Genomic DNA, 14,811 nt, shown 5'->3' with positions numbered 1-14,811 from the left:
GATACGTAAGAAAAAGAAAAGCATGAAAATAATGTCAGATTTCCTTTCTTTCTAAGTAACTCAAGAAAATATAAAAACCTCACAGAAAAGTCACTTCGTCTCTTAAATAGTTAATTCCTTAGGCAGTAGAACATCCAAATTATGTAGGAAACCTTATTTATATGGGCTTTTCCGGACATAATGGGACTGGTGTCAACTGTTGTTGTTTCGGTTAAGTTTAGCTCCAAAGAAGTTCAAGACTTTGCCCAGAATGAAGACAGACATTATGTAATCAATAACAGATGAAGTAAACCATGGATGTGACCTTTTAAACATCTGGGAAAGCTGTAGACCTTCTACAGGCCATAATGAATTTCAGTGACATGGCTTTACTACAGTCTATGGGAATTTCATCACTGCTAACTGCTAAGCCAAGGTTCTAGTCTATACACTCCCAAATGGAAAATGTAGTCACAGATACTCCTTTGCAACAACAAATGTATTCATTCTATGTGAAATGATGCCCTATATTTCCAGATTGAAAAATATACTGTGAAAAAAATGTTAACATTTAAAAACTCTACCTGTGTTGATGTAGTAGTAGCATTTGGTGTTACTGGTGATGGTGAGTCACTTGGTTTTGGCTCACCAGGGGAAGCTGCTGAACCCTGGGATTCTTGGCTGGCTGGCTGATCTGGAGATAAAGCATCACTGCTGTCTTCATCAAATGAATAATCATCCAAAGCCTGAGGATAATTCTCTTGTCCAACTGCTAGAATGTTTACAAAGAAATAAGCAAAACCATTATTTTTTTTTAATTACACAAATTATATTTAGATACTGGTGACAGAATTAGCTAATTGCTGGAAAATGATCAGTTTTCACCACAGTCTAAACATAAGGTACATCCATATTGTGTTTTTAATATAATGACAGCCATATTAAATCATATTCAAGTTGCTTTAGTAGGAGATTAAAAGCTATGTTCAACATATGTGGAGTGCACACAGACACCTATGCCAGATGAGTCATGACCACATGTTTGATTATTTTGTCAAAGTTTTTATGAAGAAGCAAGTCTTTTCAAAGACAGTATTGTACAACTACATAATTCTAGCTTAGTTTTGAATATAAAAAGGGTAACTTAAATTAAATGATAACAGAGTTTAGGACTCAGAAGCTGAAAGAATAATTAGTAATAAACTTTGAGTATGTTTTCTTCTAGTGAACTTTACCCTCAAGAATTAAATTGTTTTCCACAATGCCATACAGATAACGGATAGAAGCTGTGGCACTTCTACTTGCCTATAATTGCCTCTTTAACGCTGGAGTCTACAGGAAGAATATTTTTTTCTACCAGTTCCATAGGGCCAGGCCGCTGAGCAATCTTCTCATTGAGATCATCTGCTAACCGAGCTCTCTTCAGTTTCATCTGAGTGGCTTGTAGTGAAGGCTCTGCAAAGGTCTCTAAAAAGACATGTTGATTTAAATGTTCTGGTCCATCTTTTCTCCATTATCATGACAAACAACATTGTCCTGTCATTGCAATAAGCACTACATTTGTATATAAACCAGGCAAGTATTATTCTGAAAACTCTCAAACTAATAATCCATTATGTGTAGATGATGTTCATCCTCATGATCATGTTTTGCTATGAAAGTAACCTCTTTTTTAACACCAATAATTCTTTTATTAAACATTAGTATAATGTCCAACAATAAAGCAGGGACTATAAACCAAATGCTAATATTTCTGTTGATTGTTGGGGATTCTCTCTGGACAAACATCTTGGAAAGTTTTATTTATCTTTAAAAAAAGCTTCCAGCACGAATTTGAGTCTTCAAAATTTTGTCTGAATAAAAACATGGAGACAGCCTGTCAATATGGATGTGAAGTACCAGTACAGAGACTCCTATCTGGAGTCAAATGTCTTTTTTGAAAACTAGTGGCTATTAAATTGACTTGGATTATGGTCATTTGGTAATTTCTGTACTTGGTAAGATTGTGCTGAAACACACTAATACAGCCCCATTCATAGAGAGAAGTGAGCAACAATGACTTAAGCAACAAGGAAAAGAGCAAAGCAGTGTGAAAAAATCAAGTTTATTAAATATTGTTTAGGGTGGTGGTGGAAAAGTACAAGGCTGTCAGATTATATTAGAGTATGACTGCAAATTGAAGCAATACATACACTATGTGTATATATACCATGATGTAATCACCATTACAGAATAAAAGCAATATGCAATTGCAAAGGAATAAATAGTAGAGAATACTTTCATTGCCATAGATGTATCTATTGCAACAGACACTATAAAAGCAGAGAAATAAAGCATATACACCTTTTGAACTAATTATTATCAAAACCTAAGAAAACTTAGTGTTCATTCTAGTATCAGCTCCAAAAATACATACAGCTGAGTACCTACCTTCAAGGATGTGCATTCTGACCAGCTCAGACCGGTCTGGCCTACTGCGAATCTTGTGCTTCAAAAAATTTTCAGTCTTTAAAGAAATGAGGAAATAGAATTAGTTACTGTTTAGTAGAAAATTCAAAGTAGTTTAATCAATCACTGATGCCCAGTCAATAAACAGATGCAGTTGCATTCAGTTAGTTTTAACATTGCTATTAGCACAAGGGCAATGGAGGGGTTTGTTTGTTTTGCTCTGAAATGAAGCAGTGCTAATGAATTTCTGTCTTTGCCAAACAAGTTGGGAATGGTTCTGGATTTAATCCCATACCACCACCCAAAATCATAATGGTATAGATCTGCTACAGAAATATTGCACAAGCAGAATTTACTCAAGTAGGAGGTAGCTCTGTAATATGTTATGACCATAAGTTTACCCCCCCCACACCTTGATCTGTGAAGATTTAAGGAAGCTCCTCTCAGCTTTGACACCAATAATTTATTTTATTATATAAAAGCACATGCTGTTACTGTAGTGGTAATATGTTTTCATGTACTCAGAGAATTTAGTATCTCATACAACTGACCATCCATTTTCAGATATTAGTAACAAGTTTACACAAAGTGGTTTACCCTGGCTCGCTCCAGGCTCTTTATCTGCTCATGGAATGCAGCTGGACTTTTCAAAGCTGTGAAGGGAGAGCAAGAGTTAAACTGACAGGAAATGATTTCCAAAAGAAGCATCAGTATATGTGTATGGGTACTTAATACCATGAGAGTTGTGTTTGTATCTGACTAGGCTTATATTTGACTCATGATACTTGTATTCACTTACATTTAAGAGATGAGGAACAGTCCTATGCAGAATACTTAAAATATTTGATTTTAACAGATAGTACCATATAACAGTTAACTTTTTCACTATGTACACCGAGGCCTATTCACTAAAACTGTTCCACAGTAGAAATTTTATGAGATAAAGGTTCAGAATGCCAAAATACCATTTCACTAGTTCCACTGTATTTACTGTCTATACCTCATACTTACTGTTGGTAGAGAGAAATGGACAGCCCCTTAGTAACTATTTGTGCTGATTTAAAAAAAATAGTTAAAAAATTGTAGGAGACTCAAATGTTCAGATTAGAGAACAGAATTCTGGTTAGCTGCTAAAGAGCCAAAAGAGTAAAAAAACCCTATTTTTAGCCAGAAATAGGAATTGTAGAGTGCTTCATGGACTGTGGAAAGGAAGTGAAATGGCAGCAGGCATAATCCATCTTATTTGCCACACTTTTGGCAGAGATAAGATTCTACAAAACAAAATATTTAACACTTTCTGAGAGTTTAGAAGTTTTTTCCCAGGTTTCACTCTAAAAGAAATAGATAATTCTGTGCCTGAAGATAGTCAGCAGTACAGACCTGGGAAGGTGAAGATGCTTTAGCAAAAAAATCTGAAGCCTGCTGCAAACACCAACATTTTCAAGAAGAGATTAGCTCTAAGACAGTGTGCTTTCAGGCTAGAATTCACCAGTGCACACTGCCTGTTTATAATAACTTGATGTAATGCTGATATGTTTTCAGTGGCTGGGGGTTTTATTTAAGAAAAATTACTTTTTACAATTGAATTTTTAGACTACTTGGACGTATTATCTTGGGCCCAGTCATATCTTACACTGTACACTTGGGGATTCTTGATGTTTTCTGTGCACCCCTCATTCTGAGGCCAAAACTAGTTATACTAAATGATGAGTAGTCACTGGGAGCCCAGGTGGAGGAACACCAAAATATCTTTAAGAAAAGAACTGACTACACTTGAATTCTAGGTCACTAAATAACCACACTGAGGAGGACCCTCTTGCGATTCCTCAATTGATTTAAAGTATCGTAAGTGCTACTGCTGAAACAACCATAATCTCTAACAGACTGAAGTCAATAAAGGATAAAATGGACTCTGGTAATAAAGTGAAATTGCATAAAGCATGCCAATGACTTACTTCCAAAATACAAGTGCTGTGAGTTGAGGTATAAGTATGTTACAAATTTACAAGCATTATTTGCTTGTCAAAGCAGCATGATCTGCAATTAAGTCGTAGTGGTAAAAGTGAGCTAAAGATAAAAGCATTTTACTGAAGAACTGATAACTTCTTGCAATGCTATCAAGGATGGTAGGTAGGCAGGCCAGAATTGTAAGCTCAGCATTACAGAATCCCAAAATCTCCAATTGTGTTTATGAACTTAGTGACAGTGCTGCCTTAGTGAGACACTTCACACTAAGGTGATCAGCAACATCTTAACTCTTCCAAAGACAGCATCTAAAGGCATTAATTGAATTTTTTACCACGATCTTTGTTTCCGAAGAGAATATAAAACTCTTACACCAATTTAGACAGTTTACCAGCCATAGCAAATTCATTGGGAACTTCTGGCAACTGGCAAAAATATTCTAAAACCAAAACAGACCACAAAAACCTCTCCCCACATTCTTAGAAACGTATTCGTAATTGGAAAACAGGCCAGGCACAGAAGCTTCTGCATGAGGTTGTATGACCCAATGTATGATGCCCAGCCTAATCCACTACCTCGTGTCCTGTAGCATCGCATCATGGAAGACAGGGCTGTTGGTGCCTAAGCCACAACTTCTGTGTGTCCTTTGGCTTTGGCAGTCCTTACCATCCTGGTCTTTAAGGACTGCTGGCTTTGTTACTGATCACCAGTCATTTATATAATTCAATATATTTCAGAAAGATTAGTCATTATTTAAAGAGAGAAAATAAAAGGAGAATCAGATTATGTCTGCAAATCCTTACATTTTCAACACAATGGCTATTTTAACTGAAACCTTACGTAAGGACAATGAATTTACTTCATGCTCATTTAGATTGGCACAAGGATCCCACAAGACATTTCAAATGATAAAGTTATTTTTAATTATTCTCACATATATGCTTCATTAGTTCATATGTTCAGTTCATAATTAATACAGTATAGTAGTGCAAATTACTGGGATAACAAGACTTACGTGGCATGATGCCCTGGTCCACTAGCTGTTCTCGTGTCCGTCTTTGTTGTAGCCTCAGCTGAAGAACTGACAAAAAAAGAGACAATGGTTAATTTATATGTAAGCATACTATCCCTTGGAAAGTACAAAAAATCCCAACACTCAAAAAATACTAAATATTTCAACATTAGAAATATTTTTTATACATATACTTAGACCTGATAGTAACCTCTAAGACACTATCATTATGGATCAACTGCTACTCACATAGTTTGGAGTGATTGTCTCCAATGACTACTTATAGTGGAGTTGCTGCTTTTTTGGTCACAGCTGATAAAAGGATGTTTCACATGTACCTTCACATTTCCTACCAGCTAGGCCTCATAAGAGGTGTTAAGTATACATCTAAATCTAGGATTTTATTTTTTTTCCCTTGTAAAATTAGTTTTAGATAATAAATTCAATAAAATATCAGGATGTATAAAAAGTTTATATCATAAACTGCAGCACATGACTACTTTACACCAGCCACCTTACATGTCTTAAAGCAATCTTGAATGACTGCACTATGCCAAAGAAGAAATAATGTTTGCAGAGCATCAAGAAAAAAAAAAATTAAAGATGTAATATTGACCATCATAAATTCTTCCTTGGTAGCTTATTATGGCTGTATGATTATGACATGCTGTTTCCATTGTATTTCACAAGGAAGCAAAACAAACTAATGCATTGTTCAATACATCAAAATGAATGTAATTTCTAAAAAATCAAGTTAAGGACAAAGTTCATTGTTTTCAGTATTTAAAAGGAACCAGCTTATTTCCTGTTCTAAAGTACAGGAAGGATACTCTTCTGGCTAAAGCATTAAGACTGGGAATAGCAAGTCCTGAAAACAAGGACATTATTTTCTTGTCTCACAAAAACACTGAGAATTTAAATGCAAACATTTCAGGGCTGTGGTACAGCAGTTCAGACTTTATTGTTATGCAAGAATTACAAGAAACAAAGATAGGAGAATGCAAAAGTAACAACCCTGAAATGTAAATTAATGGAAAGTAATTGAAGATTTATTGAGTTTCTCTGGAAATCTGAAAATACCTGCTTTAATTATTGAATTGTGTTTTCCAAATAATATTAAATGACTGTAAAAAGCTAACTAAGAACTCTTTTGTAATAGTTCATATTATTTCTTTTTGGTTATCCTTAATTTCACATGGCTCCATGTAAGCCATGACCTCTTCTTAATGACATCTCTAACTAGTAGATGCAAACTTGTGCTGCCTTAAGTCTTACACCAACTCAAGTGCTGCTTTTTTCAGCAGTGCTTTCTAAGTTGAGTTTGCTGTATGGAAAGGGCTGAAAAGCATGTTCTGCACTGGGGAGGAATCTTATCCGTACAGCTGTATTTGGTCCAAATGTAGTCTACGCACTACAAATGTGTCTACCTACTTACAAGTCAGTTTTAAACATATATCTCTCTGTTTCAGGGTCATGGTCTTGAAAAAAATTATGTGCTCCAGCATCAGTCATGCCTACAGTAGAGCCAATATACATCATCAGACAGTAAGTAAACCAGAATCAGTATTTCTTTCATTCCATCACCTGGAACACAGTAGATCAACAAGTAAAAGCTGGTAATATCACAACAAGTGGAGGATGTATCACTGATGTACTTTACCTACCGACATGATAGGCAAGTCTAGTATTGAATAAAAAACCCCACATTTGTGCTGTGGTATTGCTGGTTTCTAATATGCTTTATAATAACTTTCTTTTTTTTTACTGTGCATTATCATAAACCCTGTTTAGTAGGTGTAGCTGGTTCAGCTAGGGATACCTTATCTACCTAATCAGAATGGCCTCACACTGCAGTCTGACAATACCAGTAAGCTAAATACTCAAACACTTCTAATACATATTCCTCTCCATTCCCCTAAACTGAACTTTAAAAAGAGGCTGCCTGAAATTTCTCCTGGAAAACATCAGCCAAACGAAAAAGCCTCAAAAAAAAGTGTATCAAAGTATCTGATGCAAGGTCCTGTTTTGAACCCCATTTCAAAAGCACTACTAAGGTGGAAGTGTCAGGAATATACCACGTGTGTCCAAAGAGGAATACACTTTGCACACTGTAAGTGAGCTGGTATTGACTTGTTAAATGTGCTATCTAGAATGAGGTGTGTCAGAAAGGGGGAAAGGCTGTGTACCTCCCACTGACATCACCATGGCCTACACCATGGAAGTATCAACACTACAAAAAAAAAAAAAACCAACAATGGATGTGTTACTTATGTTTGTGATGATGTGATTCCTTTCAGTACTTAAAAATTAATGCTGCCTGCCCATGACTATGGCCATGATGTGTTATTTGCTCAGAAAATGGAGGATAGAGACTAAACCAAATTTCTTTAGCAAACAGTATCAATAAGAATGAGGTAGCTCATCTCTTATTTTTCAACTGGTTTCAACTAATTCTTTAATGAAATTTAACTCCAAATGTAAATTATGGGAAATGCTGCTACATAATTTATGAATGCATTGGATCTTTGATTTGTGGCTTCAATTATGATTAGGTATTTGCCTTAAGCTTTGCAGAAAAAAACTTACAAGAGAATCTGCAGGACTGTAACAGGATGAGAACAGTAAGAATGTACCTGCATACAAACCATATGTGCTCAGGTGGGAAGTTGTAGCAGTTTTCAGCAAACACATACAGAACAAACAGTTACTGTCTCTCATAACACTTCTTGCCTGCCCATCATCTCTTGACCTACCACTGGGCTTCACAGAGCACATCAGGGATGGTTTTTGAAGTCATGAAAACTGTGGGTGGACTGAAGAAATTTTATATATATAGAAAATATAGAACATGCAGTTATTCACTTTATTTAATAAACATCAGAACTTTACACAGCAAAGACAGCCTGTATAGCATGACTAATAGGGAAGAACTGCAGAGGGAATACTAGAGAAGAGATGACTCATAGTTAGAAAGATGGTCTGAGAAGATAATCATTGCAGATTTTGATTTGACCAGAGCAAGAAGGTTAAATACAAACAAAGCTGGATGAAAACCAGATGTTTGCTTTTGCAAATAACTCCAAAATCAAGAGGCTTAAAAAAAAGTTTAGTGTCTGTTTTTCCATCCCCCCCTTCCCCCCCGAAATAATGTGTAGTTGAATGCATTATTAAAGAAACTTTCTACATTGAAAGTAATTGCAAATAGCAAATAAAAAACATTAAATATATTATTTTTAAAAGTTGGGGGGGGGGGGGGTGGAATGGAAGTGCTTTGCCAAAGAAAACAGATTGGGGAAACGCTAATATTTCAATAAAAGACGTAATGACCTAAACCACTTTTAGCTCCCACAGTGACAAAAACCAACAACAACAACAATAACAAAAATCAGTGCTATTTCTAAGGAAGAAATGGTAACATCTGTACATGAACTGCATAGCTATATCTAATCAAAGAGGATATTTGGTTTACGGGTCTATGTGTCAGAGCAGATGGTCACACTACAGTCAGTAATGACCTTTATATTGTCATTGTAGTTAGAACGAATGAGTTCTACAGCTGACCAGAAAGAAGTTACAGACTTGTCTCTTTATGCATGAGGACAAACCTGAAGTGGGCATGGCATAAAGGAAGGGAATAGGAAAGAGGTTTGTGAAAAGCTTAAAAGGAAATGGGGATCCACAAAAAGCAGCTCAAAGAACAGAAAAAAAATGGAGGACAGGAGTAATGGAAACTAAATCACAAGTTTTCAGTAAGGAAACTATGATTGCATTATCTTCAAAGATAAGGATGAATGATGTGAGACTGGAACACAGCTTTGCACTTTTGGCAAAGAATTTCTGATCTGTTTCAGTGAGAAACTCTCCATGGAATAGAGTGCAGGTTGGTGTAGATGTTTAAAATAATGCAGACTTTCTTTTTTCTTTACTACAAAGAACTATTTACAGACAAAGCAGCGTTGAATCTGTGGAAGCGATAATTCTTCATGGGGTGGTACTTACTCAAACACTGTGTTGAACAGATTGCTCTTATCCACTTCTAAATGGAATGGAATGGACATGATGGTGCAAAAATCATGCACCATCTGTTAAACAATGCATTTTATCATTCTGAAACATTTCTTTGTAGCAGTGAATTCTATAAAGTTTGTAGCCTGTGTTTTCAAACAGTGGATACTGTTCAGGTTCACATACATTGTGCCCTAAAGGGGCACAAATATTAAGAATAATCAAAATAAGCAGACCCTTAATAGCTTGCTGAAGGCTGTGCTGGTTTCAATACAGGAAAGCTGGCACAAATAGGCACTTAAGCAAGTACACATCCCATTCTCTGTAAGACTCTCTGAAAGATAAAAAGCCTAGAGCGGCCCAGTCAAGTCTTAGTCTGAATGGTAGAATAAATGAAAGTAAAAAGTGTATTACTAAATCACTTAAAAAAACTGCTACATTAAAGTTGAGAAACTGATTTTTGTTACAGATCTGTAATTTGTATCCCATGGAAAAGAAATCTCAAAGGAGTGCTATATAATCACAAGCACTGGAATGTAAAGAGGCCAAAAATAAATGGGTAGTTGTCCTGCAGGAACAATGTTATCTACACTGATTGACAAGCTTTCACCACTGCTTCTTGTCTTGAAAAAAACCAGAACTTGTACTGTGCACAGTTTCAGCACTAATAATTCTATATCACATTTAAATTTTATTTTTATGAGACATGAAATGAAACAGCAAATAGTTGTTGTCTTTTAACAATTACACAGATGAAACAGACCATCAAGAAGAGGTTCATGAAATACCATGCAATTCTTTTACGTGACTCCATGAAGAAAACTAATGAATCAAGATTTTTTAATGTTCCATATGTAATCATCTCATTATTTCTTCCAAAGTTAAAATCCAGTGGATATTAGCTATTTAAGCCCTTAAAACTGTATGTAAAAAAAGGGAAAACGCAATGTCCAACATTCCTGCATACTCCCTTGGAAATTTCCAAGAGCAGTAGAAACTGTGGTGCAAGCTGCTAGGCTGGCTGCCATGGAAACAGACAGTGCTGGAAACAGGGCCCTTTCCTTTAAATTAAGAGCTGTTGCACAGAAAATACTTCATTTCTTTCTGCCAGCTTAAAACAGCTTTATGCAGCTGAGGTCTCTAACGTTTTGAGGATGAAACAAAGCAATGCTCCAGTTGCAATGAAGCACTGCTGCGGGTAAACTATGCTCCTGTATCCTTGATCTGAAGTAATTTAGAAGTAGTCTTTTGGCATCAGGACCACACCATATATAATACAAGGACACAAACAGCAGGATGGCAGTAAAATGGTACATGGCAGGCAGTAAAATGGTAGGCAGACCACACAAGTGATTATCAACTTTGTAGGAGCATTCTGGACCAAATGCACAGCACAGGGAGTTACGGACCTGCAGAAATCAAGGATCAAGTACATAACTCTGTGACTCTTCCATCCAGAGATGGATGTTTTGCCTTACTCCTGAGTTGTGATTGTTTCTACCTCAACACTGGATGGGGTGTGTGGTACTCTATAATCCATTAAATTATTTACTAAGACAAAACCAGTTATCTTTTCAACTGATATTTGTTCTGTGAACAGTAAGAAAAATAAAACGATCTCAATGTTTTGTATAGTAAGTAAAATCCAGAGCAGATGGTGTGCAAGGTAAAATTTCAGGAAAGTAGGATATGGTATGGTAGAATATGGGATATGGTAGGTAGTTTACACCTGACAATCCTCATTCCACGTGTTCAGAGTCAAACGTCTGTTAACATAGCGCCCTTTTCATTTACATGGCATGTCAAAGAAGGAAGGAAGGAAGGAAGGAAGGAGAGGGAAAAGCTGTAAAAATATTTAGGTACCTGTGATTAGTTGGTAGTGATTCTCAATTAAGTTGTACAGCATTTTAAAGATAAAATTGTGGCACTTGCTTCCCACCAGCCTGAAGATGGTGATACAGTATGTTAAATAGTCTCAATTTTAAAACAAAAATAATTCATCATTAAAGAAATCAAGACATCATCTAAATACAACTAAAATATGTTACATTTGGTTCAGTCTTCAAAAATTCCATGTATGCCAGGGTATAATTTAAAAAAGAAAATATTTTACTTATATTCCCTTGTTTTTATAAAACAATACTGTGCTTATTTTTCTAGAATTTAAAAGTATATAAAATATGCTTTTTCCATTATTGTGTGATTTTTCTGCTAGGACTATAGCCAAAATAATTAAGAAAAGTGAAACAGCATCTGATGCATACTCATTTTAGGCAACTATTCAGTCATACTTTCATTTCAGCTTAGAAATGTTCTGGATAAATGTAAAGCATGCGAGTGGAGACTACTGAGGGTCATTTCTGACAATTTCTTCAGAATTCTGGAAGTCCCTGCAGGGACCTCCAGAGCGTTTAAACTATACCAATGAGATGTAAAGCATTTGTCTGTATGCCAGCAGTGATGTACACATAACTGTTTCCAAAAGTAACATAGTCATACTGAAAGCAGAAAATGAAAAGCTGGATGGGAAAGATAGCTGAATTGAAAACAAAAATATAAAGTGTAACAGTATCATCAGTTGAGCAGTTTAAATGACTGGGATATAGGACAATCTGTATTGTATCCTATTGCTATGGAACATGTTGCTTAGAAACAAGCCAGAACATACACGAGCCTTCAAACAGATTACCAGAATGTCTGCTGGGATGAACAGATATCTAAGCATGTGCACGTAAAAGGCAAAATCTATACTATTCACAATTCTGTTTATATCTTGAAAATTAGAAAAATCATAATGTTCTTGTGTGGAAAGTCTGAATAAACTAAAGCTTACATTTCAAGTATTCTGTAACATTCCATCCCATAAGTATATCAAGAGCCACAAGATGTTCTGGACCTGCAGTACTCCTCTGCTTTGCGCAGTTTTGTCATTTTTTTTTTTTTTAATAATCTGCATTTCCTCAATGCTATCAGCCAAGAAGTGTTCTGTCAAGAGACTCATGAAACCTGGGTTTAAATTCTCCATCTACTACAGACTTGCATCATGATATGTTGGGGCATATTACATTGAATGATGACAGATGGTTTCCAGCCAAGCCCTCTCAAGAAGGTATTACTTTCATTTTCCATGCTTCGCTTAGGCACTATAGAGCCAGCAAACAAAATGCATACCCAGGCAGACCCTCCAACTCGTGAGATTACAATTCAAAACACTGAGGAAGGTACTAAGATGCCTGATTGCCAGCTGAGATGTAAGCAATGGCATTGTATCAACTCTGCTGTGTAGACAACATCAGAATTCTGCAGGTGGTTGCTCAGTGGATGAGTCAGGTTGCCTACAGCGACAGGGAAACTGCTGCATTAAGAAGAACTTTGCATCAGAAAGGCTCAGGTACATACATATTTTGTTGGATATGTTGTGAAAGGCTCCAGCATAGCAGCAAAACAGACGGTGGTTTCAGAGTGCAGCTTCATGACTTAACGTGATCTAAGATAGGATTACTGGTGAAAAGACAACGATATCTTCTTCCCTCCACTGTCAGCTGCTTCTGTTGCATCAACATTGTAAAGATGCAGTCTGTCAGGTTAGTGGCTCTGCTCTGGCTGAATATTAACACTACTGAAATAAATAGTCCTCAGTAATATTTGTTCACTGATCCTCCTCGCTTCAGGGCTGCACAGTTACTAATGCCAGCACAAGAACAAGGCTGGCAGTAAACAGGCAGTGGATGAGACTCACCAACTTTTGGCAGCAGTGGTCTTAATTCTAACTCTTATATAACCTTTAAGAAATCTTGAAGTTGCCATATCAAGTTTCCTTAAAACTCTAGGTTAGACTCTCTATCTGCTAACTGCATACACATTACACACAAAATCAAAGTCATACATTGTGGCTTTGATTTATCAAAGTATTTAAACATCTGTTTATTACAAGGAGATTACCATGTATCTATTATTCATTTAAGCGCTACACTAAAGAAGAAAATTTTGCAGAGTAAGTGCTGAATTACTTGTAAGACATATAATTATCCCATGAATGTTTGAGGTGGATACATCAAGTTAACTCACAGGCTCAGTACACTGAATTTATAGCTAAGCCAACAGGAATATTTTTTTTCCCCTAGTATTTTTTGTATAAGATGTGTCTTAATAAACATACCTAACAGACTGCAGAAAGACACCTCGAAACACCATATAACAAAATGTGATGATTTTCTTTTTTTTTAAAAATAAGCTCCCCAAACCAACTGCAGCAAACCAACAGCAGAAACTTCAGGTCTAACATGCCACCGCGGGAGAGCAGTAGAGGTCAAGTGTATCACCAGTACTGAACATGCCAGCAATGGCAGGAAATCTGTTAAATAAACAATTCTCATGCAGCACTGATTTGATTGCAAAAGAGGAAAGGAAGAAATCCTTCCTGACTAGAAGTGGTAATCTATTAACCAGAAATCATGAAGACATTTCCAGCAAGCACCTAAGAAATCTCTGTGAGTAGAAAAAGAACTGCAGCTTACAATTTTCATAAACTATGAATTGCTGAAATAAGCACACTGCATCACCTCAGTATTTTTAGATTCATCAAACTGAATTAAAAAGCAAAGGCTGTACCACCTTCTGAATTACTTTGTCTTTACATATTTCACGTGAGTTTGCCAACAGAATTACATTTTTAATTTTTGCAGGTTTAACCATTCGCAGTTGTTATTCATGAGTCTTTCTGTGCCCTAACAAAAAAGGGTTAACGATTCAAGTGGCAAAATCAGTCACACCATTGTTTGAATTAAATAAGGGAGGAAAAAAACCCAAAAAGACAGAATCACAGTAGCTAATTTAGAATATACTATTCTGTAAAATAAGAAGTGTTTTTATGTTACATACAGTGTTATTTAAATAGTATGAAACGAACAACTGCAATTGAATTTTCATAAAACTACAAAATACCTGAACTACACATTCTGTAGCATTATAAATGGAAAAGCTGAAGCTCTGTTTCAGTCTCTCTAGATGCAAATCAGATTTTCAGATTTGCAGTGCTTCTGATAATTCATTCTACATATTACAAGAAAGAAAAAAATTGCTTTTTCGAGGGTTTAGAAAAAAGAAAGGCTGGAAGAGGAGATTTTGTAGTCATTCGTACTCTTAAAAAAAGAGGTTCATTAATTTAATCATTAGGTTGCCAATCTGAGGAGAGAGAAAAGGATAAGCAATATTCACTGAGGGAAAGTGAAAAATGAAGAACGGGTACTAGAAAGGAGAAAAGGAAGTAAAGACGGTGATTGAGGAATACAATTATATCTTCTTTTATGCACTGAATAATTTAAACTCTAGAATATTCATGAATTTAGACTTGAAGAGTGTCCCATAATTGCAGGTTAGTTGCTACCCTGACAGACCATCAT

General features: G+C 35.9%; 1 protein-coding gene across 9 annotated transcripts in view; it reads right to left on the bottom strand.

Annotated features, from left to right (window-relative positions):
- MRTFB (myocardin related transcription factor B) overlaps positions 1–14,811 on the bottom strand; it is a 72,693-nt gene that overhangs the window by 23,793 nt on the left and 34,089 nt on the right. For 7 of the 9 annotated variants that reach the window (XM_068147089.1, XM_068147087.1, XM_068147088.1 and 4 more), the window contains 5 exons: positions 5,408–5,473; positions 3,025–3,080; positions 2,410–2,485; positions 1,285–1,446; positions 564–751 (listed from right to left, as the gene is read on the bottom strand). In XM_068147089.1, coding sequence (XP_068003190.1) covers positions 564–751; positions 1,285–1,446; positions 2,410–2,485; positions 3,025–3,080; positions 5,408–5,473 — 548 coding nt within the window. The remainder of the gene's footprint in view (positions 1–563; positions 752–1,284; positions 1,447–2,409; positions 2,486–3,024; positions 3,081–5,407; positions 5,474–14,811) is intronic. The other 2 variants (XM_068147086.1, XM_068147091.1) reach the window with 1 other exon arrangement.

Source organism: Melanerpes formicivorus, unplaced genomic scaffold, assembly GCF_026170545.1.
Source record: "Melanerpes formicivorus ecotype bairdi unplaced genomic scaffold, bMelFor1.0.p_v2 SCAF_14, whole genome shotgun sequence".
NCBI lineage: Eukaryota > Metazoa > Chordata > Aves > Piciformes > Picidae > Melanerpes > Melanerpes formicivorus.
The sequence above is the reverse complement of the archived record's forward strand: the minus strand, read 5'-3'. Positions and strand labels throughout refer to the sequence as shown.